The 26502-nt window shown below is 38.6% G+C and overlaps 1 protein-coding gene across 8 annotated transcripts in view; it reads right to left on the reverse strand.

Moving 5' to 3' along the window:
• The window catches only part of myo18ab (myosin XVIIIA b), a 98860-nt gene that overhangs the window by 59162 nt on the left and 13196 nt on the right, over positions 1-26502 (reverse strand). For 2 of the 8 annotated variants that reach the window (XM_052575461.1, XM_052575460.1), the window contains exons 1-6: positions 8577-9091; positions 8408-8469; positions 6411-6655; positions 5825-5869; positions 2092-3318; positions 1083-1148 (exon numbers count right to left, since the gene is read on the reverse strand). The exons of 3 other annotated variants lie outside the window; for them this stretch is intronic. In XM_052575461.1, coding sequence (XP_052431421.1) covers positions 1083-1148; positions 2092-3318; positions 5825-5869; positions 6411-6449 — 1377 coding nt within the window. In that variant the 5' untranslated portion in view covers positions 6450-6655; positions 8408-8469; positions 8577-9091. Of the gene's footprint in view, positions 1-1082; positions 1149-1396; positions 1490-2091; positions 3319-5824; positions 5870-6409; positions 6656-8407; positions 8470-8576; positions 9092-26502 lie in introns of those variants that run through there. 3 more of the 8 variants (XM_052575459.1, XM_052575466.1, XM_052575464.1) reach the window with 3 other exon arrangements.

The raw sequence follows: 26502 nt of genomic DNA on the forward strand, positions 1-26502 counted from the left end.
AGATGAATTGAGGTTTTACAGGTTTGGAACGACATGGGGGTAAGTTATTAATGACAACATTTTCATTTTAGGGTGGAGTATCGCTTTAAGTATGTTTTGAAGCATGGCATCTGGTTAAAGCTGGTCCTTAGTTGGTCATGAGCTGATCACATACCTAACCAGCATATGCTGGGTTTTTTTTAACAGGGTAGGACATCAGAGCAGATGTCGGAGCTATTTCAAAGAGGGGAAAACATCTATTTATTGGTCTTGTAGCAGAGCAGCCCATAATACAGATTACAATACAAGCCCTCTTCCAAAACCAAGTGAGCTGCCTTGTTGTTTACTCTCTACATAGACATATATCCTCTAAATATGAACCCTCAAATTAATTAATTTAAACCCTCTGTGGTAATGGTCTCTTAAACAGGACATACACAAGTACTGTAACGTGGCATAACCATTTTTTGCTAAGTTAACAATATGCTACATTAACAAACAAACAGTTTAAAAAGTTGGGTAAAATAGATTCTAAATATGAGTTTTTTTATTTTATTTTATTTTTTTATGAGAAAGAACATTGCTGAATGCTTTTCAAAATGAAAAGTTTGAGGTAAATGTCCTCAAACTGGCTTCCATTTTGAAACTTGGGGGGAGGCTTCATAAATAAATAAGTTGAGTTTGAGTTGAAGTTGAGTTTTTGTCTAAGGCTAGCTTGTTTAAAATTTTGTCTAAAGAGATTTATGAAACTGTCATTACAGTGTCAAGGTAGGCAGGTTCACTATAGTTTGGAATAAAGCCATAACTTCTAAAGAAACAGAGTTTGTAACCATGTGATGCAAAGGCATTATGTAGTTGCTCTGCTTACATTAATGTCTTTATTATCCTTTGTCCTCATTAACAATGTAGTGTATTAAACCCTTTCCCCATGAGAATTCACTCGGCATAAGTACTATCAAGCTTTAAAGAGCTTTATTTATAAGTCTACAGCCAGTGCAGAGATAAAGAAAATTTTAGCATCAGAGAGAGTGAGTGAGTCAGATGAAAAAGATAAGAAAGCAGAAATTAAGACAAGAGGAAGAGGAGGAATGAACAGGCATTACAGGTGCAGCGAAGATCCTCTCCAGCCGTCTCTGTGCTTCTTCTGTGGGACTCAATGGCAGACTCTCCTATAGGTCAGACCACCAAGAAGAGGTGAGTCTAACTCAAACTATGCACATAGCTTTGTTATTGAGTAGTGTTATATAGTAGCCAACATTAATTTATTCAAAAGAATAAATTGTAAAAGCTCGACACAGAACTTGACTGAAAGCAAAGGCACGAGTGTGCATGTTAGCCATGCTACATTCCCTTCCTGCAGAGCTGAGCCAGTGTATCATCTAACTGCTGCAGAGTGTGATCTTAATAAAACACACACCTTTTTGGACAAGGCTGGTAGAGAGGGTTTAGAAATTCTCCCAGGAGAAGGTTTCCCTGGTTGTCTTGGTGGCATATGTATGGCTGTCTTCACCTTCAAATATTATGTCCAAACCACACACAAAGTCACAAACGTATTATTTAAAGGAATGAACACCGAAGCTGGTAACCATGCAACCAATTACAAATTAGTTTCTTCTGATCTGAAATACCAGAACCAAACCACTCCAAATCAACCATCACAACAGTATGCTTTTGCTACACAAAACCAGTATCCAATCCATAAAATCTATTGTTCATGATCTTACAGAAGTGTAGCTCCATTGGTGGCAATGGGTCTACAATGTATCGTACTTAGACGTACAATGTATTTGGAAAACATAGCCCTGTTAAATACAAAGAGATTAGAAAGGCAACTCAGGAAAGAGTTAGAAGCCTAAGAAAAGGGTGCAGTCAAACAACCAAAAGTATGCTTCTGAGAGCTACAAACTCTTCTGAGATCTATAAACCACTAGGATAAATGCAAAGAAAATGTTTATGAAAAAAGAAGGTACAGACTACATACAGACTATATACAGGTTCTTAATACTTGGTATCTTAGTACTAGAGGCACATGCCATTCACATTAGTGCACTCCTCACGCAGTTAAGTGAACTACAGCAATCCATGCAGCCAAGTAAACGGTGTGATCAATACCTCTGGTTTCTTTATAGGCATCTGTTTATTTGTGGGAATGAACCCTGAGGGAGGGGCAAATGGATCTGTTTTGGGGGCTGGGGGGTTACGGGTGTTGGTTTTCCCAGAAACAGTTGGAGCAGAGGTAGCAGCTGATTTGGGATCAGCAGGTGTAGAACTGGGGATAACAGGCAATGTTTTGGGATCTGAAATAGGAGCTGTAGGTGGAGAAACAATAGGAACTGTTGGAACAAATCCAGCAGGAGTCACAGGAGAAGGTTTTGAAGCAGGAATAAAGCCTGCCGGAGGGGCAAGAGTCGATGGTTTTGAGGTGGGGCCAAATCCTAAGGGTTTCGATGTAGGAACAAATCCAGATGGAGGAGAGAGTGGGTTAGGTTTTGAGGCTGGGATGAATCCTGCTGGTGGTGAAACAGGAGACTTAGGAGTCGTCAATGTTGCAGCAGAAGCTGAAGTCTGCGGCTCTTGTTTTGGAGTCTGGGAGGCCTCTACTTTCGGCACAGTTTTAGGTGCTGGTCCAGAAGTTTCTTTATCTTGAGATTTCCCTATAGGTTTCACATCCTCTTTTTCAAGAGGCTCATCTTTGCGGATGCGTGGACGGGGTTCCCTGGTCCTGCCTCGTGCCATTAAACTAGTCAGTCCAGCAGCTATATCATCTCTTTCCTCTTTCTTTATGGAATCATGTCTGAAGGAGAACACGGGCATCTTTACAACTTTTGGAACAGATGCTGATTCAGGTTTCGGTGGTTCTAAAGCTGGTTTAGGTGGTTCTGGGGACATGGCTGCAGGAGTTGTTGCTGTGTCTTCTTCAGCAGGAACTACCCTCCTAACCACTCTGCGTACCACCTTAACCACCTTCTTATGGGTCCCACCCTGCAAATCCTCTGTGAGCTCTGGTTGACTAGCACTAGCGGTAGTCTTAACACTGCCATTGAGGGTACAATTCATTTTGCTTTCTCCATTCAGTAAAGGTTCAGGACTCAAGGGAGCTTGGGAAGGCTCAGGGCTTTTGAAGCGCTCCGGCATCTTTGGTACTTCAGACAACTTTCTGGTTGCCATCTTATCTCTGTTGGGTGAGGGGCTTTTGACTCGCCTGAATTGAGGTTGGGACTGGATCTCTGTGGGTGTGTCCCGAACAGGCTGAGGACTTTTGGCACGCAGTAGGCCTCTGCCAGGCTCCAGGCTGGGCACTGACTGGGAACGGCTACTCAGGCTGCCATCACTGTCAGACTACTCACCCAGCAGGTACGGTAGATGTAGAAAAGTTAATGTGGAAAGATCAGTGAAAAGAACTTTAAATGACATGATTACAGATCTCAAAACACTGTTGTTTTCAATTATTTCCTCAACCAGCACATCATGCAATGCTGTATTCTTGATGTTGGTTTCTATGCACATATTCCTGCTTCATTCACTGTTCTATGAGTGTGACCAATCTGTAAAAATATCTATTATTTTAGGAAATGAAACCTATTCAGATGGCTACCTTTCAATAGTAAATGCCATACATATTGTACATTCTCACTAAAAGACAAAGCAAAACAAAACCATTTGGCTACCAAACACAATTAAATAGGTGAAAGGGAAGTAGATTAGAATATTGGTTTCTGTTGACATATTATACAGACGTTTGTATGCATAGGAGAAGAGAGATAGCAGAAGAGGTGAACTATCGTATTAATTCACTTCAGTGACTTATGCGCTTAAAATTTCTGCATGGAGCACCTCTCCAAGCATGCATTTGTACACTCAGACTGAAAGTACACCCCGTCTTGCTCCCTACCATGCTGTCTCTTCACTCCTACACACATATCCAGGTTCGATTTTCTGTGTTTTCACATCGCTAGCATTCATTATGATAGGAAAAGATGACGAATATGATTTTTTTTTTTTATTATTCAATTACTCAGTATTCAAGGACCTTAACAATTCAAATCATGCTGAGATACGGAGTCAGAACTTAAGGTGGTTTACTGAAATGTATTAAGTTTGTTTATTTACGCTCTTGATTTAACCACCAACCTCCCGCTCAGACAAAGCACAGCTGGTGATGTGCAACATCTGCACATCAATCAACAGAACAACAAAGAATCGAGCAAACCATCTTCAAGTCAAGATAACACCATTTAGAGGCAAATTACCATATAGCAAATGTAAAAGTGAGAAATCAATGGTCCAAATGCATTGAATAAAATATGCTTTCATAAATCTAATCTAAATCTAATCTAAATCTAAAATAATTAGCTATTCTTAAATACTCATTCACAAAGTGGTATGCTGTTGAAGCAGCAACAATTCTGTATCCTGTGTCAAAACATGTAAACTTAGAGCTAACAGGATAATGTTCTGCAAATAATAACTTCAAATATCTAATTAGATGTGTATCAACAGGTGCATCTCAGTAAATTAGAATGTCGTGGAATGTCATTTATTTCAGTAATTCAAATAAAATTGTGAAACTTGTGCACACAGACTGAATTAGTTTATGTCTTTGGTTCCTTTAACTCTGATGATTTTGGCTCACATTTAACAAAAACCCACCAATTCACTATCTCAACAAATTAAAATATGCTGACCAGCCAATCAGCTTATCAACTCAAAACACCTGCAAAGGTTTCCTGAGCCTTCATAATGGTCCCTCAGTTTTGTTCACTAGGCTACACAATTATGGGAAGACTGCTGATCTGATAGTTGTCAGAAGAAAATGATTGACACCATTCACAAGGAGGGTAAGCCACAAACAGTCATTGCCAAAGAAGCTGGCTGTTCACAGAGTGCTGTATCCAAGCATGTTCACAGAAAATTGAGTGGAAAGAAAAAGTGTGGAAGAAAAAGATGCACAACAAACCATGAGAACCGCAGCCTTATAAGGATTGTCAAGCAAAATCAATTAAAGAATCTGAGTGAACTTCACAAGGAATGTGCTGAGGCTGGGGTCTAGGCATACAGATGTGTCAAGGAATTTGGCTACAGTTGTCGTATTCCTCTTGTTAAGCCACTCTTGAACCAGACAACATCAGAGGTGTCTTACCTGGGCTTTTTGAAAACCAAAGTCACTGCACGCATTTACCAAAGGATTTTGGAGCACTTCATGCTTTCTTGCAAGAGCACCAAAGGTTGGTTAAATGACCATGGTGTTGGTGAGCTTGACTTGCCAGCAAACCCACCAGACCTGAACCCCAGAGAGAATCAACGGGGTATTGTCAAGAGGGAAATGAGAAACGAGACCAAAAAATGCAGATGAGCTGAAGGCCAATGTCAAAGAAATCTGGGCTTCCATACCACTTCAGCGGTGCCACAAACTGATCACCTCCATGCCATGCTGAATTGAGGCAGTAATTAAATACCAAGTATTGAGTACTTGTAAAGTAAATGAACATACTTTACAGAAGGACAACAATGAAAAATGTTTTTTTTTATTGCTCTTTTGAAGTATTCTAATTTATTGAGAGTGTGAGAATTGGTGGGTTTTTGTTAAATGTGAGCCAAAATTATCACAATTAAAAGAACCAAAGACTTAAACTGCTTCAGTCTGTGTGCACTGAATTTATTCAATACACGAGTTTCACAATTTGAGTTGAATTACTGAAGTAAATGAACTTTTCCACAACATTTAATTCATTGAGATGAAACTGTAAGGACAAATAGACAAGAGTGCTTTTCAATTTGCAATTCCTCTCTTCTCTGTGCGCAGTAATACTTCATTTGTTAGTACACAGAATATCTGGGCACTTACATTGTCTTTTGAACTCTTGGCGATTGGATTGTTCTCTTCTTTTATCTATAAAGGTCCGTGTAAAAAGGTCATTAGCATTTGATTTAGGACAATAAGTCAATGCTAAGGTTATTATGCAGATGTATCCAACACATTTCATGCAGGGCTTTTTTGAAGACCAAAAGTTAAGCAGCAAAAAAGAAAATGTTGAAACCTAATAAGGCACCAATTTACAGTGCCATTTGTAATTAGACATTTTAAGCAGTAGCATTAGTTTACGTTGGTGTTCAAGCCAGTGGCAGCTTTTCAAAATGCAATCAAAAAAGCTATTGCAGAAAGCTGGCGAAACTACACTCTCCCATGACGTTGAATCACACTGGTCATATTCAAACAGCGATTAGTGTTTTCCATTTATCCAGAAAACATACACGCATGCCTTAACCAGAGGATGTTAGCAGCTGTGTGTTTATGAACCATGCACACGGCCCCCCTGTGCAATGCTACAGAGAGTTGTAAAAGTGAAAACATCGATGCATTTTCATGCACACCACCTAGCTGATGCCACACAGTGCAAAAAGATGAAATTTGAGAATGGAACATCACTTTCCTTTTTCTCCCAGAAGGAAAAGCGTGATGAGAATGCCATGCTGGCAAAGCTGCTGTCATGGGCTGGGCCGGGGAAGGGTTTGATGAGGATGGGAGGGCGGGATGAAAGGATGAGTGACAGATGAAGGGACCAGCAGACAAGGGGCTGGCACAATGGATGCTGGTCTTCACAGTTATGTTATGTGAGGTCACAAACTTCAGGTAAATAAGACCCACAATGCTGGAAAGAAGAGGAGGTTCTTGGCTCTGTTGGGTAGAAAGAAATTATTAAAAATTGGGATTTGCTCCAAGCTGCAATTTATTTCATCAAGACATTAAACAGGGTTCTGAACTTGCTGACATACTCCATATTAGAACAAGAGACATATGACAGACTTATGGGGGGTCAAAGAGAGCTCATTGTACAGCTGCAGTCTGATTTCTATATAACCGAAGGCTTTTGAATTTAAATATTCCTATATATCAAGGAAAAACTATGTAAAATACAACAAAACACAAAACTATATTGTGAGTCTAGTGTCATCTTAGAGGAACATTACACCCAATATTAAATATCCTTAAAGGTCTGGTCACTTTCATTCTTCAAAACATTTACTTTTGTGTTCCACATGTTCGAACGACATGATTAAAAATTTCCTTTATAAAAGGACAACTGTCAGAGAGTTTAGTAAACCCCTCACTATCACACTTCTACATTGTACAGCATCAGCTGCATGGATTATTCTGGGATCCCCCACTAGACCTGTCTGGTGTGGCTGGCTGCCGTCCTCTCCTTTAACCCCATATCTAGATCCCCACCCTGAACTCCCCTGAAGCCCTGACGCCACCACTGACCCTTCACCAGGCCTTCCAGCCAACAGACACACTGAAGCTATATAAAGTTACCCATGGCGTGCTTATCTATTAAAAGAGCTCTGTCATACTGACAGCACAGACTTTTTATAAGAGTTACCACATTAAGGGCATTAGGCAGCCCACATCACTGTAACAAAACCAGAGACAAACAGATAACTTAAAGAGGAACATCAAAATATTAACATCAAATATGACCATAATTATATTGTCGTAAAAAGTAGAAACCCAGGGATTTACATTCTCTGAAATATTATATACTAAAATATTCTAGTAATAATAGCAATATTTCAATGTGTAAAAATCACAAAAATACTGTTAATGGGTATATTTATCTGCTAGATAATCCCTGCAACCCCAAAACAAAGCAGATGGCCCTCCTTTTCTTCCAATGGGCAGCAAATGCAACTGGATATACGTTTGTAGCATGTGTGATTAATATTGTTAATAGGATAACGTATATTATTTGTTTATTTATAACAAGGCAAGACTACACACATAGCATATAAAAGTGGTCAAAACATAATAGAATTAAACAGCTTTAATTGAGGACACATGATTACACAGCATTTATGGAGGTTAAAAGCAATTATTCAACCAATAAAATTCAATTCATTTCTAAAACCAAATTATAGTTCAACTGAGAAATGAAAAAACATTTACCGAAACAAATCCAAGTCAGCAACAGCAATTTAGCTCAACAAAAGAGACAAATGAACAGCTGAAAGTTTATGGCAACATCAATAAAAGCTTCAGCGGACAGACTTCGAAGCATATGATCCAATTACTCTATACACAAAATAACCCCCTGACGCCATCTATCAAACACTCAACACTCGCTGAATAGAAGAAAAACTTTAAAGCAATTGAAAATAGCAACAAAAGACCAAAAAATTAGGCCCATTTGAAACGGAGTAAAATAAACGAGACACCTGAAATGGCACTACCTTTTTCCACAAGAGCAAACCAACTCGCTTGTATTGAGCATTATGGCCTTCAGCCCTTAACCTCAGAAATGCAAATCCAGTGCCCCATTCCGGTCTCAAAATACCATATTACACAGCACAGTCCACAATCCAAACACTAAAGTATGTAAAATCTCTTAATTTAATTCACCTTTTTTTTAAGTGAACCTGCAAAACTTACTAGATTTATCATTAGCACCGGTTGGTCCGGTCATTGCTCCTGGAGTGCCATCACATTCAAGCCTAAAAATAGATGACAGAGCAGGCCTGAGTCCAGACTGCAGCAGTACTATAAGCCCACAGACTCCTCCACAGGTCTAGATCAACATATCAAACGTCTGTCACCTTACCTGAGATCTTTTGCAGCAGCTCCAAACACTGAACACTGCTCGCTACCAAGATCAGAGAGCAGTTGAGTGCCAACCAAAGTGGTGGGACAGAGACAGAGACAGTCCTGAGAACCAGAAGACCCACGTCACATTAACCGGCAGCCCTAGTTCTGAGAGGTGCAAAGAGATAGGCTATTCCTGACTCTGCTCTGTCAGAGGAGGAGGAGGGAGACAGCTGTCGTGGTAGAGGGTCGGGAAGAGGCTAAAAATAAAACCCCAAGTACCACCACTGAAACACTCCTGCTTTCTCCCCACCCCCAAAAATGTAGGCCAGGCGATGGACAGATCCACAGTTGCTTCTTCTGCTCAGCTGCTCCAGAGCAAACATTGGTCCAGTGCAGACGTGCACAGGTTTCAAAGGACAGTACGAAGCTCTCAAACTTTAAACGACGGTGCAAACTTTGTTGATGTGGAGCGGGCATCAAGGCGATGAGCGCTGGATAAGCGTTTTTCTGTTCTCGGTGCGATACAGAGGTGCAGGGTGGAGAGGGGAAATAGAGGAGAAAACCAGAAGCGCTGAGAGAGAAGGTTGAGGAAATGACGCAAGGCCTTGGCACTTCCTACACAGAGTGAATTCAAAAGAGCAGAGCTCAGTGGAAATAAAAAGCTGCCGTGGCTCACACCTAATGAACACGTATAACAGTGAGAGAGACGAGCTGTGCACTAAAGACTGACTCTACCAGGGACTCCGGTTGTTCCAAACCCCTGTGAATTTCTCTTCTGTGGAAGCAAAATATTAAGAATATCTTCCCCCTTTTTACATATAAGGAAAGTGAATGGAGACCAAGGCTGTCAATCTCCAAAAATGACCAAAAAGCAGTCCATGAGACTTCCAAGTTTGGGGGTAGGAATTAAATGCGTGACACTAAAGACTTTTACATTGTTACCAAATATATATATTAAATAAATGCTAAACTTTGTTAAATCCTGAAAAACAATGCATAATGGCTTCCACAAAATATTAAGCAGTACAACTGTTCTGAACAAGAAAAGAAGAAAATTTAATTTGCATATTCAGCTTTGCCATCACAGGAACAAATTACATTTTAAAATATTCACATAGAAAAAACATCTCACCGTTTTACTTTTTTAATTGCATTTTTAATTCATAATTCATAAGAGACTTAAAAAAGAAAATACAAAAAACATCTTATCCCAAAGTTTTGAATGGTTTAGTATATATCTATCTTCTAAGACTTCTGAAGAAATAGCTGAGTGTAAGAAACAGACCAAAATCATCTTCCATCCAGCTGAATTTGTAGGATTTTGAATCATAAAACAGATTCATATGACGTATCTAATGCAGCATGTCTAATACTGCACGTCGCATGGATTTTTATGGTGTTTTGTAATATTCTGGAGCTTGACAGCCCTAGTCACCATTCAGAAACAATATTATGAAAATAATCCTAAAGAACTCCTACAATAATAATAATAATAACAATAATCACCTTTGGTATTACACAGAAGAAAGATTTGCAGGTTTATAAATGACATCAGAGCAAGTAAATGAATTTTCATTTTTTGGAGTGTTCAAATGTTTATTTAGAGTGAGTCCTAAAGTGCATTGGATTAAGCTTTACTAACACTGTCAGTTATTGTTCTTTTAGTCTTTGCATCTGCATTTAATCAAAGTACGATACGCATATAAAGACCTTTCTTCCTTAATCAACAGGAAACTGCAGTGCACAGCCGAGCTCTGTTGTTCTTCATTGTCCATGCTCTTAGCCAGGAATCACTGCCAAAATCAATCACTTCCTCTATGGAGAGAGTAGGGGAAGTGCCTTTTCATGGCTGTGACACCATAGCCTGCCACTAGGAGGCGAAACTTCCTGTTTTAATCCTCTATGTCTGGACATTCACTCTTACAAGCACAAGAGGGCGCTGTAGACCTTCTTAAAAGTGGCCTGAAGCCATCAGTGGTCAACACACCCTGTCAAGGGAGGCTGATTGTTTTCACCTCTTTCACTTGTGTACTTCTCACTCCCACTATCATTTTTCAGGTAGTGCAGATAATAGTGTGGGGATTCTGTGTCGTGCCTCACATCCAGAAATGGCCCCGCGGGAGGTGGAGGTGGTGATAGCACAGGCTCTGCAGATGGTGCTGGTACAGGCCTGTGGCGGCTCGGGGTGTGGTGCCAGGAGTCTATGCTACAGCACGCCCTGAAGAGGACACCCCGCACCCACACGTGTCTGTGTGGATTAAAAGCCCACTACGGCGGCTTGCAGGGCTGTGTGGGAGATCACAGATGAGGGGGAGGGAGAAACAGACTGAAGCGGAGCTGACTCTGCAGTCGGATCCGAGAGAAAAACGGCATTCGGATTGGTCAGGAATGTGAGCTATGAGGCTGTCAGATGGGGATAATGAGAGGAGTATTGCCAGGAACAAACGAGAACAACTCTCACCTCTGCATAACACATCACACACACTCTGTCAGCAAGCGTAGGACAGGGACATGTCAGCCTGCACTCTGATGCCAATTCCACAGCCTGTCCAAACCAGAGATTCAATATTCTCCTTGTAATGTTGGACCACAACTACAGAGATTTTTTTAAATGTAAAATGATACAAAGTGCTGAATTGCATTTGTATTATTTAACATCGAGGTCTATATTGCCTATTCTATGTTCGAAAAATTAAATATGAAAAAGAAATTCCGCAAAAAAAATATTAGCACAACTGTTTTCAACATTGATAATAAGAAATGTTTCTTGAGCACCAAATGAGAATTAGATTTCTGAAAGATCATGAGACATTGCTGAAACTTAAAAAAAGTAAATTAAAAGTAATGCTTAATATCCGTCGACCCCTAGCTTAGATTTGTATTAATATTACTGAATCAAGTTTTTTTTTTTTTTTTTGACAAAGCAGAAAAATCAGTGCACAGTGTATGAGTAGCACCCAAAAATTCTGAGAGAAGTCCTAATAAGGGAAATCATTTTTATAAAATTTTGAAAGATGTTGAAAAAGTTCACACGTAAAAGATAGACAAGTCATTTAACTCTTAAGGGTAAGCTCTTGGCTCATGTCTTTAGGGGCACAAACTTGCTGAGTTTCTCTAAAGTGCCAATAAATCCACACTGGTCATTCCCAGAGTGAATCCAGACCCAAGATCAAAGCCAGGATGGACTCTGGGGCCTTCAGCAGGTCTCGGTCCAGCTATCAAGCAGGCAAGACTGAATAAGACTCATTGACATTTTAATTATGGCTTTTTTATAATTCATAGGTCATGCTTTATGGTAAATGCTTATGGTACATTATTTGCTATACAGCAAAAAGAAAAGAAAAAATCTAATTAAGCCCTGATAGATTCACATGACCAATAACTAATTTAAGGGAAATTTTATTTAAGTACAGAGTGATGTCTACTAGTCATGAGGAGCAAGTTTACTATATAATAAATAATGCCCAGTGCAATTACAGTGCCACTTGTAAAAAAACACAAAAGCGAGTTATGCTCACCACACATGGCTGCACACAAAATCTCCACCACACCCAGACAAATTCTCTATATCATAAATGCAAATCACCTTCCTGTCTCTAGAAACAGAGATAAATGCATTAATCACAGCCCAGACTGTACACAATCCCCTCAACGCATCAAAAAACACGTTTACATACACAAGCAAATGTTGATCATAGATAAAGCGAGACCCTAAATCAATGACGTGATGGTCAGTCCACAGGGTGTGACCGTGTTTACAGAGCTCAGCAGAGCTTGTCAAAGGCCCTGACATCAACCCGAGTCATGTATGAGCCGATTACAGCCAAAAATATCTCTGTAAACCAAGATCAGCAGAACCCCTGCATGGACACACCGCAGTGATAGGTGACTCAGTGGCAGAAAAAAAGGTAGATTTACCTAGAAATGATGAATAACATATGAAGAGAAAGTACCTGCCACAACATCGGCCCATGAAGAGAGAAGAAAGACTGCATGTACAGAAGATGAGGGCATATGAGAGCCCAATAGAGATATGGAAAACACACACTGAAAGAAGCAATGCCAACATTGGCCTCATTTTCCCCAATCATTACTGCTAGACATCCTCATTACTAAAAGAATCCTAGAGGAAGTGACCTCAAGACTGGGTGGTAACTGCCAAGGTCTTCTCTTTAGTGGTTCCAGCCACTGCAAACTGAAATTTGACCCCAGATGATCTTATCCTCAGGTTGTTTGACAACTGACCAATGTGAACCAGTTGTCATCTAAACACAGTGATCTTTTCCTGTAAACTTCCTCTTACTGCCACTCGCTTCTTAAACGTGGAAAATGGGCAGATTTCTACATGTCCACATGAGAAATGTATAAGGAAACTGTTAAATGAGTGTTAACGGGTTAACCACAGCTCATTGAGCCAGTCATATGTTGGCTCTGCTCAAGGGTACTGGCTGGCACATCTGGGTCACTGTTACAGACAGACAGACCCTCCTCCTCAATCACAGGATGTGATTCAACATCTTGGATTCCTTAAGATACACACACACACAAACAGATGAAATGCCATCCATTTATCAAACCTGTCATCAGCTGCTAAAACAGCAGTTAATCATTCTCAATTCATCTGATGTTGCTATCATTTTGGCATGAAATAAAACTGATAAGAGGAAATGATTATTTATAAAACAATCTTTAGACGTTAAAATATGTTCCCAAATTCGTAAAACTCACAAAAAAGTGCTTGTACACTACAGTTCAAAACACTAGGGTCAACAAGGTTTTCTTTTTAAATTAAAAGCCTACTTTATTTAGCAAGGATACTATAAATTGATGAAAAAAGTGACAGTAAAGATTTCTTTTTTAACTTTAATGTTACCAAAAAAATATTAAGCAGGATATATCATAAAGCAGCATAAATATGAAATGTTAATAATAATAATAATTTCCTGAGTACCAAATCATCATATTAGAATGTTTTCTAAAAGATCATGTGAAATTAAATACTGAGATGATGCTTAAAATTCAGCTTTGCCATCAGGAATAGACATTTTAAAATATATGAACTGTTCTAATGTAATCTTAAGACTTTCAAAGTGTAACAACTGCACAGTGTATGACAATGCAACAGATTTCAAGCTTAAAATTTATTAAATGTAAAGGCAATTACATACATTACGCACAGATTTATATTTATTATTTATTACAGAAAAACATTTATTTAAAAAAAAAGAATCATGGTATATAAAGCGTATATAACATTTTCAATTCTAGTCAATTTTATTTGTATAGTTCTTTTCGTTATAAATTGTTCCAACTCCTCGGTTATGGATGCATTAAAGGAAGTGTGACTACAATAGAACTAACTTCTAATATAGTTACAATACAACTAATTGTGTGTCTACGATGAGGTGCCAGACAGGCTGTGTAAAGTGTGGATTTGGGGATAAAGAGCAGATCCGTGTAGGGTTGCTTGACAGCAGCCATTAGAGCTGACAAGTAGAAGACATTTTAAAGCCAAAATAAAGGTCAAGAAAACTCTGCCATGATCACCACAATTCATCTTGACCCATTTTACCATTCCACTTCAACCAATTTAAACATAACTGAGACGCGTTTAGATTTTGCTAACGCAGAGCATGGTTATCAAACCAGCACCAGAAGTGTTTAGGCAAGCCTCTTTCTAGCCACAATCAGCATTTGTTTAGCAGCCAGGCTAATTCTGTGCGTCTGTGCTAATCTTCGTGGAATGCAGGGGAAATACTGCTGCATTTACACAACTTAAGGAATTTAGCTGGTCCTTCACCCCTGCACCAGGTCAAAGGTCAGGAATGATTTTAACGGCCGTGAGCGCATCAGGGTCCAATCAGAGGTTATGCAGAGCGTGGGTGGGTTCTGTCTGTAATGGATTCACTTGAGTACCAAACACTGTATCAAACTGACAGCCCATTGGATGGAAACATACTGAACTTGTGATATTACATAAACGCCGCTGAACCAGCGGTTCCCCATGAAGCGTGCCAGCACATGTGAATTCCAGTTCGAGAGCGCTCGTTGGACTCAGGAAACGTCCGCTTGGAAAGAGTTCTTCTGTTCTAGGAAAGAATCTTCCCGATGTTTTGAATAACAAAGGATAATTGTATCACAGTGTTTATTCAGATCACTGTCGAAAGAGCATATCCACTAGTCTGATTGTTTGTGGAGGAGTTTTTGCTCTGAATGTGCCCTCAGACGAATAAAGAGTATTTGAACTGTTTTGGCTCGATTTAAAATGTCAGACTGCTGAACTGGCACAGGGTCCAAAATGACAACACTGTTTTTTAAGCCAGGGACTGTTCCGCTCTGAAGTTAAAACCACACCACAGTGCCCTGTTCCTGGAGCCCACTGCATTCTGGGACAACTCCGCTACACATAGCTGTGGTTACAGTAATAGAGTGAGACGCAGCAGAGCTGTACACTTGAGGTCTCTCAGTTAGAAACACATATTAATCAAATATTTTTATTGATTTTCATTATTATACAACAATCTGAACACATAAACATGCACAAAATTCTTCTTAAAATACATATTTCACACAAAAACACATAACTACAAACAACAAACAAATACACACACCTTAAAAGGGGGCGTTCAGATATGATTGATTAGTGTCCCATAAGAATTCAATGTAAGATAAAAAGGGCTCCCAGACCCTGGAAAACTTCAGCCTCAGATGGTATACTACTTAAGGTGCTCAAGTTTAAGATAAGACATCAACTCTACTACCCAGTGTTTGTGAGACGGTGGCCTTTTTCCAACTGAGAAGAATCAGGTGCCTAGCCAGTAATGAGAAAAGGCAATGATTTCTACTGGATTTGCTGATAGGTGCACTTCTTCCGGCACTCCCCCCAAGATGGGAGTCAAGGTGTTAGGGTCCAAGTCTTTGTCGCATAATGTTCTGAAGATTTCTATAGAAAAACATTTCAACATATGACTCAGGTCTGCTGGTTCCAAACCTCATCTGGGGCAAGATGAATCTGACCCGGATACATCTTAACCAGCCTGCTCCTGGACAGATGGAGCCGATGAAGCACTTTGAATTTTAAAAGTCTGTCTAATATATACAGAAGATGATTGTACCAATTCTGTTTCTGTTGACCATGCATGTCTATTGACTGTTTTCTGATATTTCTATTGCCAGTTCCTCCTCCCATTGCCTCCTTATATGGTCTAGAGATGGGGAGGTGGTTCTTTGAATAACTTCATATAGAAAAGACAACATACTGCTGCTAAAAAGGCCCATATTTAACAACTCATCTATCCAGCCCCCTGCAGGTTGGTTCAAGGAAGGAGAGAAGTGTTTTTAATGAAGCTACGGACCTGTAAGTACCTAAAAAAAATCTTCTTAGCTGTTGGAATTAAATATATATGCCATATTTAAAAGGTCCTTAACAAAGCTAATTAACATGCTATATTAATACAAATATAAAATGGCATATAAAATTATTTAGAAAATAAATTAAAAATAAAATGTTAAATTTAATTATAAATAATTGTATGTCATTTTATATTTGTATGAATACAGCGTACATTATAAATATGTAATAATAATAATAATAATAATAATAATAATAATAATAAGTATTTGCATTTTATGTAATACATAAAATAATAATAATAATAATAATTAAATATTATACATTTTATATAATTATATTAGTATATGTCTAAAATAATAATAATATTTGCCCATACAAATTAAGAATATAATAAATACGCATCAAATATTTTTTTCAGTCTGTTTGAATAGGATAAACAAATGGAAACTCATTGCATATTATTATTATTATTATTAATATTTTTAAAAAATCCATCATTTAACTTGTTGCTATAGCATCTGGTAAGTCACATTACAGGCTTCTTTCCTTAAGGTTATTCTGGAGGTTTCTGTCTCCATTGTGTTTTCTAATCAGAGAGTCTGGCACTTTCTGTTGAATGTTTGTATTTCCTGTGCAATACTGTGCTGGAAGCTTGAGAGGAAATTACATAGAATGTGACAGCACACAAACAACTAGTGGCTTACCGAAATGTATGGCTCATCTCAATTTCCCTTAACCCAAAAACAAGGATCCTCGGCACTGATCTGCGAGTACCTTTGGAAACACCCATCGAACCTCATTCATCCCAAACAAAGCCACAATTACCATCATAATTGCATTTCGCCACCACGCGGCCACCAACCATCTACTTATGTCTGTGAATAGGCTCTGATGAAAAGGATGCCTTTATCAGACGACTGCCACATTATTATGCAGAGAACACAAGACTCTATTAAACAGAAGGCGCCTTGCGTCATCTGTTTTCCACAGCATCTCCAAGCATGGCAGAAGCTCTGTGATTTAATCCATCAGTAAGATGACACACGGTCTCGATTCTCACTCAATGACAGCCTTTTGTACACATGTAACCGACGCATATAGCCACCATCTGGCATTCAGGATGGTTTCATGCCAGAGTCTACTAAGGCCAAGATGCTGGCACTGAATCTGGCATAACCGGCCACTTCAGGCTTTCCTCTAGGAAAAAGCTGAAAGGCACCAAAAGTTTTCATCAGTATTTAATCAGCAGCCATCAGAAGGGAATTGCAAAAATGTAATGGAGTATGTTTACATGCACCACTATAATATTTACTTAATAACCCGTGTAAGGTCATGTAAACACTTCAAATTGTGATCTTTTATCAAGTCAAAGAACACTTAAAGTGGTCTGTATATGAAACTAGCACAGAATACAAAATGTAAAAACCAATACCAGAAAGTACAGAAAATAAAATAAAAAAACAGATAACGAAGAAAAAAAAACGTAAAAAACAAAATACATAAAACAAAAAACACATAAATGAACCTTAAATAAAAGGTAAGTTATAGCAGTGAAATAAAAGATAATGTAAACACTTAAAATTGTGTTCTTTTATCAGGTCAAACAACAAAAATTGTCTCTCTATCAAAAAATACAAAAAGTAAACATTACATAAATGAAAGACAAAATGTATAAATAAATAAACCTGTGAAATCCAACTTAAAAACAACATGCTACTTATCTTCCTAGTTGATCACAGTGGCAGTAGATCTGTCATGGAAGAAACGCTTGCTACTGTGCCATCAGGCATTCATTGATTGGCCTGGCTCGGTATGCCAACCACTGAGGTAACCACAATATCCAGCTATTGAGTAAACATCAAATACCAGCACAATCCCTGAACCCACGGTGCAAGCTACTGCTGCAAAACAAACACTGAGAGACTTTATTTGTTTTTCATAAAAGAGTAAATGAATCAGTGTGCTCTGTTACTCCGTTTGAAGCTGCCCTCAAGTGACCACTGGGGGCTATTAAGGGTTTTGCTTTGTAATCATTCTAGGTTGGGTTAAAGTGGCATGCCTGCGTCATAAACAGGAAGAACACCTGCTGGTTTCTCAATCCTGGATGACAAGCATCCCTGCCAGAACAGAGGAACTTTCTGCCCAGGCTGAGGTATAACCGAGCCGGTCACAGCATGCTGAACTTCCTACTTAACACCATTAGCGTAAATGCTCTCAGCTCCCAGACTTCAATTAAAAGGAGCATGAAAAGGAAAATGGGAACAAGCATAAATAAATAAAAACTGGTGAAAATTAAAAAATAAATAACTAAAAGTAATTTACTTTAAATAAGTGAATTGATGTTACAGGGGTTCTGCCAACTGCTGTTTTAAACTTTAAATAAAGAAAAAAGTTAATATTTAAAAAAACAATTATGTTCATAAATCTAGTTCTTTGCCGAGATAATCCATCCACCTCACAGATGTGGCATATCAAAATGCTGATTAGACAGCATGATTATTGCACAGCTGTGTGTGTGCCTCAGGCTGGCCACAAGGGATGGTTCGATACCAGAATTTGGGCTTCGGTACGATACCAGAAAGTAATACCTTGGTATTGATACTTAATCGATACCATAAGTGGCAAATTACCAGCCTCAAAAAATAATTGAAAGTAAAAAAAAATTAAAATTAAAAAAGGGATGAAAAAAAGTGAATGCTCATCATTTTGGTTAATGTTAGGTATGTGTTTAATGCATAGAGTAATGTTAACATGCAAAACATGCATTAGTAGCCTACATTTATCATTTATAAATAATCATTACACTACATTAATAAGTGCTGTAATGAATTATAACAAATTCTTTTTTTAAGTAATATTCTAAATCACGTTATTATTTCTCTCTCCCTCAGATTGTTTTCAGATTTCAGACTCAGAAAGGCAAAGAAAACGCTTTAAATATAAATCTCTCTCTCAGCTGCTTCATATTAGTGGTCAACAATGTGGCAGAAACATTCTCTTCATATTATTGACAATAAAATTAATATAGCAAAACTGTTCTTTTGAATCAACTCATTTCATTCAAATTAAATTAATATTTGACTGTTTGAAAAGCAAGTGCAAATAGGTGACCAAAATGTCACTGGTTCTATCGCACATGTTAAGCCGTCTCCAAAGGCGTTTCAGAGAATTTGGCTTTACATCGGTGCGGTGTTGGCACAGTGGATAAGACACATGCCTTTGGTGTGAGAGACCCGGGTTCGAATCCACTCTGAGACACCAATGTGTCCCTGAGCAAGACACTTAGCCCCCAGTTGCTCCAGAGGCGTGTGACCTCTGACATATATAGCAATTGTAGGTCGCTTTGGATAAAAGCGTCAGCTAAATGAATTAAAGGGGCGGGTGAAATGCTATTTCATGCATACTGAGTTTTTTACACTGTTAAAGAGTTGGATTCCCATGCTAAACATGGACAAAGTTTCAAAAATTAAGTTGTATGTTTGAAGGAGTTTTTTTGTTCCAAAAAAACCTCTTCCGGTTTGTCACAAGTTTCGGAAAGTTTTTTTTGAGTATGGCTCTGTGTGACGTTAGATGGAGCGGAATTTCCTTATATGGGTCCTAAGTGCGCGCTCTTCTGCCAGATATATAAAATATATAGCAAATATATACAGTTTCAGTACATACCACATAGCATACCGCCTTTGCTGATGCTGCTCTTGTTAAATTTCAGCTTCTGGATCTGTGTCACAGCTTCCACATGCTCTCAACTCAAAAGCCTACTGGCGCTCGTGATTCTTTTGCTCCGCCCACACGTCACGCCTCTAGGCGCTTGTGTTTTTCTGGGAAAAATCGGTACAGACTATCTTTCTCTTATAAATATAATAAAACTAAAGACTTTTTGGAGTTATGAAGGATGCAGTACTACTCTATAGGTATTCAAGATTAACAGGATATTGAGTGAAAACGAGCATTTCACCCCCCCTTTAATGTAAATGGCAGTGCAAAGACATCCAACCATAGTCATAACCACAGACCACATGTAACCACAGCAGACCAGGACCTTCACATCCAGCATCTTCACCTCCAAGATCGTCTGAGACCAGCCACCCGGACAGTGGCTGCCACAATCGGTTTGAATTACCAAAGAATTTCTGCACAAATGGTCTCAATTCTCAGCTGAAATTGCAGGTTTACAAACAGAAACGGCGACAAAGAGGCAAAACTTATGGACTACAGCTTTAAATATTTACATGTTTTAGCTCTTATTTTGTCATTTAATGTTTGTTTTTATACAAACTATAAAAAAACAAAAAAAAAAACAAGCATGGTTTGTTATTCAAATTGTTATATTTAAACAAAAAAAAATAAAAGATTATTATTATTTAGATAGTATAACAGTGCGTTTGTCCAAAAAGGGATTCTTGCTCTGAAAAAAACTCTTGGCCTAATGATAATTCAATTTTAAGATCACATTAAAAATGGCACAAACAACCGTCTGAATGCCACACACGCACAAAAACAGCATAAGTAAAAGCATTGGCCTGAGCAGGTAACAAACAGCACAAGGACAAATGTTTGCATTTTGGCAGGCCCTTTCATTACGGTGCCGTGTCATGTATCACCGCTGCTCTCAGCACACAAAAGCCTTTCATTAAAGATGACCGCCCCATACTCAAAACATGGCCACAGTGTTGTTGGGTTTCAACAAAGGCTGAAGTGCTCCTACCGGAGAAACCATTTAGAAAAAGTGCTTAATTACACACACAATCCTATAACTCATGTTCTCAATTTCCATAAGTCCCATTCTTTTCCACCCTGTTCCTCATAATGCTGCATTCGTGCTCTGACTAGCTCTTTCATTATTCAGTTTGCCAGTAGCAGGTCTCTTTAAATAATTGAAATTGGCAAAGACGAAAGCAGTATGTCAGGGACAGAAAGAGATCCTAAAGGACCCTGCAGTGCACCCTGAAACCTCATAACCCACTTCAACCAGACCACCAAGCCTCGCCCCTGCCCAAAAATGAAGCCACAAGAGCATCAAATGCACTGCCAGACAACCTCCCCATAATGACACAACCCAGCCCCTGACACTCACATGGAGCACTGCAGGCAGATGGAGCAGATCTGACACTGGGCGGTCAGTGGGGATGCTTGGGCTGGTGCTGGTAACCCAGTCCGCCTTGCGGAGGCTGGCGACTCGCATTGTGGGTAATGGCTAGCATGTGTGAGGGTGGTTTTTCCTCTACCCAGAGTGCACTCATTCACCTCCTCCAAATCTCAAGTCTCATCACTCCACCATAGCACCTTTATTTTTACAACTAAATATTTGGAATTCAGAGGTGTGTGTCTGTGTGTGTGTGCGTGTTCAATTCAGTTATTATATCAACTTTTTAATATATATATATGTGTGTGTGTGTGTGTGTGTGTGTGTGTGTGTTCTTTACAAGCTGTTTTATCTATGTTTTTTCCATGGTGGAAACACTGATTAAATGATTACATGAGTCATGAAAAAGTCATGTCTATTCATGTTAAAGGGATAGTTCGACCAAAATTTTTTTAATTCCGTCATCATTTACTCACTCTCGTGTCATTCCAAACCTTTATGAGTTTTTCCTCTTATGTCGAACATAAAAGAAGGTATTTTAGTTTAAGGTATTTAGGGAACAGTTGATGGTTCCCATTGACTTCCATAGTATTTCACTACGTAAGTCAATGGGGACAAAAAACTGTCATTTTTCACATTTCCGCGTTTCTCAGCAGCGGAAGTCATCATAGTTAGGTAAACTTCATAAGCAGATAATAGGAGAGTACCACAAATATATTTTTTGCATTCCCATTTACTCAAATAGCAAAATAAAAAAACTACACTTAACTACAACTAGTGTTTTCAAGACTTAAGATCAATGGGATAAAAAAAAAAAATTGAGAAAGACTTATAAAAGCAGTCAAAACAATGAAAGAGAACAATGTCAAATTTACCATCCCTCCCATAAACTCTTCATTAGTAACACCCTCGCATTAACGCTAACTAGTTTTTTTGTAGTTTGATACAAAGGTGATAAAATACAAAGTATAGTGTTATAAATGTACATACATTTAAAAAAATCTAAATATTAAAAACATGAGGCTTTACGATGCTGATGACCACGCATCATCACAGTCTTGTAAAAAGGTTCACTGTTTAGCTCTTCAAAAATCTTTAAAATATCTTTAAAATAAACTTATACAGGTTTGGAACGACATGAGGGTGAATAAATGATGACTAAATATTTGGGTGAAGTATCCCTTTAATTTGGTGTAATAACTGGGTTATCCATGTTGTATGCACCAAATAGACACTGAAACCTTAATTAAATGTCACTGTTTTGTTCAACTATTTCAGTCCTCTAAAATAGTTTTGACTGACAATTTATTTTTGGCCAAATCTAACAAACTATAAACCACGACAGTAAATAAATAAAACAAAAACAAAACCGGTTCAGGCATGAGCAGGTCTGTACACTGGGCGTTGGGCCTGTACGGTCATTAACGCTTACTCAGCAGTACACGTTGTCTGTAAATGCTAAAATAAGGATTTCCCGACTCGCAATCACTCTCACGGTCAATGGAACATCTGGAAGATAATCCAAAATAAAGCTCGTTTCCGTATTACACTGCTTAACAGTGGCTTATCTCTGTGGGGAGGGCCTTCCTCGATTACAGATGGTGGCGTTTTCCAACAGTGATGATAAAGACCTCCGTTACTGGGGTAGACTGGTGGAGAATGGTGTTCGAGAGATGCCAAGACTCACATCGCTCCCTCCCTTGACTGGACGCTCTGATAAAAGGCCTTTTTGAGGCCTCTCCACAGTCCCATGATCAATGGTAAGGGAGTGATGTAGTGAGCAGCATCCATAATAAGCCATTGAAGCCAGCACAGGATATCACTGACACGCAGCGCGTTTAATTTAACCAACACGGCCAAGCGTATGAGTCTTGGAACAACATCCAGAGAGAAACAATAAACCATGAGCCATCAGGAATCACTGGTATTTCAGCCCAGACCGCAACCACTCTGGACTGCATGGAAAAGAATAAGCCCGGGGCAATGAGCATTCCTTTCCCTACGCTCTCTTCAAATTGCTTCTATTTCCAGGGGGTTATAAATTACAATTTATAGGACAGAGCGTCGGTTAACAATTCGTGAGGCTTTTTACAACAAATTAAGTCATGATTGAATGGGGTTTGATTCGGATCCTGTGTATAGGATTGCTAAATAAACATTCTGTCATTAATACTCCATTCGTGGCCAAATGAAAATGCATGTATGGCGTGCTGCTGGATAAACCCCAGGAGAGTCTTTACAGATATATATTGCTGTGAGAAACCACAGCTTTAGATGCTGAGAACGGTATGATCCGGCAGCCTCAACTAGATCCAGCCTGCAGTAAAAACAGCTGAGCTGATACATGAGAGGCTGTGGGATGTGGAGTGGAAGGAAGGAAAAAGAGGGAAATTCTCCTCGCAGAGCCGTACAGAGAGGCCTTTCTCCGGGCTGGGGTCACAGCCAATCACAGGCGTTTCACCAAGGCCCTGTGCTGAGTGGGCCTGACCATGCAGCACATGCAAAATGTTAATGTGTTTAAAGTGGGCTTTCAATGGAGCTCTCTGTTGCGTTTCATCTCGGGCTGTACCAGCAGAGAGACCAAACTGAACGTAGAAGTAGGACTTTTATACACATACACTACCATTTAGGGTCAACAGGATTTTTATAAAGATTATTCAGCGAGGATGCATTAAACTGATTAAAGGTGGCATTTAAAATGTTACAAAAAAAACGTATATTACTTATATATAAAAAAGATTTCTGTTCATCATCGTGTGACAATGGAGACTGGAGTAACTACGCTTCAACGTCACAGGAACACTTCATTTTAAATATAATAAATCTAATTGACCCCAAAATTAACTGACAGCAAATTTGAACAGCAGTGTATGATAAACGATCTGAATTATTCAACATACAACACATTTTAGAATAATGATATCCCAACACATTTCTAATCTGTGAAAACAAATAAACATGGTTTATGGAAAACATTTTTTTTTTGTTTTTTTTTTGCCTGAGCGAGACATTTAGCATTTTCATGAAAGAAACTATAAATTAAGTGGCTATTAGCGAAACATATTTCTGAAGACAAATTAAGAAAATTATCGAAATGTTATAAAATGATCATTTTGCATCAAACAAATCCTAATGCACTTCACAACCCTGAAGAGTTAAAAAGCGGTCAGGAAAACAAGTGGATGGATGAATGGAAATCTTCATGCATCATGCTTTTGCTCACTTCCTGTTTTACAGTATGGAGAACGAGGGTAGACAGCATGGGTGGGGTCTTACTGCAGCAGACCACCACGAGACCAATTTCTCATGACATCGATGAAAGGTCCATCCTGACAGGAAGTATCACAACTCTAATGAGCCCCGAGCCTGGGTCAAACTGATCGTCTCGTCTGCCCCATTCTGCTCGATCCCCTTCCTCTGGAGACTTCCTGACTAATTGTGAATATGGTGAGTGAAAAACCAGGTGGCATGAACATTGAAAGTGCTACTTCACATGCATTGATAAAAAAAAAAAAAAAAAAAAAAAACTTGTGAGGAAGTGCACTCTTTTAAGTATGCATTTAGAGGAGATTCACCGTCATAGTACCCAGTCACTCTATAGGCTCTAATTAAAAAAAGGGACCCTCCATCTGTCATGGCAGGGCTGTACTGAATCAATGTTGGGTATAATCGGTTGAAAAGAAAAACTTGATGTTATGTAATCTGTAGCTGTTAAAACAACATTCCACTGAATTGAACATTCCCATAGAGGGGACTCAAGCGTAAAGATGAAATATGCTGTTTTGGCCCCACCTCTTTCAATCTGACTCTGCATTCTCCAGAGACCCAGTCGGGAAGTGTCATGTTTGTTCCAAAGCAAATTCCAAAAATACCAAGAAAGGAACTTTAGGGAGGAGGAAACATTTCCAAGCCAATCATAGAAACAAGTAATGAATGCAGTTCACTTCATGATCCCCTTAAAGAGACAGTTCACTCAGAAATGAATTCATTGACTGTCTATATGCACTTTCTTCTGTGAATTACATTAAAATAAAACACTGGTAAACAAACAAATCTGGACCCAATGATTCCAATTAAATTTGTAAAAAATCTCAAAATATCCTTTGTGTTCCGCAGAGGAAGGAAAGTCAAACAGGTCACATCTAATCAGTGTTTTATGATTATTATGGATAAACACAAAATATGATTGTAATCAAGTTCTTTAACCCCCCGAGAAAAGAAAAAGAAAAAAAGTATGTTGAAAAACAAAATATACCCACTACTGAGAAAAGAAACAATGCTGAAGGACTACTGTAACACGTCATCTTATTCATATGGGAAGAATGGCCATTTCAATTACTTACAAGCTTATCTCAAAAGATGTGACAGGCACAGAATGTAAAAACTGGCTTTTTATCCCAGTTCCTGTGTTAGGGCTTCCTGAACACACTCTATTACTTCCCTCACATCACACTCCTGCCTGGCACACCCAGCATTATGACACATGGCACTCTGCCCTAAAGGTCAGCAGTCAAATTAGAGCTGGATTACTGTTGGGGAGTAACTAACTGTAGTGTGACAAAATACTGCATCGCCCTTTTCTGCCACGTTGTGTTTTAAACACAGCTTTACAACAGAGCGCCCTAAATGCAAATACACTCCTCTTAAAACATACATAGCTTAGAATATCTGATTCACTTCTGTAAATCAGTTCATGCCAAAATTCCAGTAAAAAAACTAAACTGTATTACTTATTAGTTTTCAGTTGACACATTTGATATTGAGAACTAACAATGAATAACAATTGTTTACAACACTTCTTAATCCAAGTTAATTAATAAATATAATACAATTTATTGTAAAAGCATGATAGAACATGTTTATAACATGTAACATTGCTTTATAAATTTTTGTTAGGTTTTTAAGTTTATGATACCACATTATTTTGAAGCATCGAAAATACATTTTGGTCCAAAAATAAGAAAACCAAAATGTATATTCGATGCTTCAAAAAATTCTAACTGACCCTCTGATGTCACATGGACTACTTTGATGATGTTTTTCTTACATTTCTGGACATGGACAGTAGACCGTACACACAGTTTCAATGGAGGGACTGAGAGCTCTTGGACTAAATCTAAAATATCTTAAACTGTGTTCCGAAGATAAACGGAGGTCTTACGGGTTTGGAACGACATGAAGGGGGAGTTATTAACGACATAATTTAGATTTTTGGGTGAACTATCCCTTTAAGAAAACGAAAATGCTTAACTTTAGTGATCAGAAATGTTGAAAAGATGGAGATAAAATGAGAGCCAATCAAATCAGGATAGCTTCCTGTACAGAGCTCATGGTCTTGTGGAGTAAAATAATAAGGTAAGAGCCAAGAGCTACAGTGCCTGTACACTCTGAGAAGGGTTCTCGGTCATGCCTCTTAATATCAGCAAAAAATTACAAAACGGTTGGTTATGTCTCTAAAATCTGATATTGTGTGGACACATTCAATGCCAAAAAACAGCCAATGGT

Source organism: Carassius gibelio, chromosome B15, assembly GCF_023724105.1.
Source record: "Carassius gibelio isolate Cgi1373 ecotype wild population from Czech Republic chromosome B15, carGib1.2-hapl.c, whole genome shotgun sequence".
NCBI classification, from domain to species: domain Eukaryota; kingdom Metazoa; phylum Chordata; class Actinopteri; order Cypriniformes; family Cyprinidae; genus Carassius; species Carassius gibelio.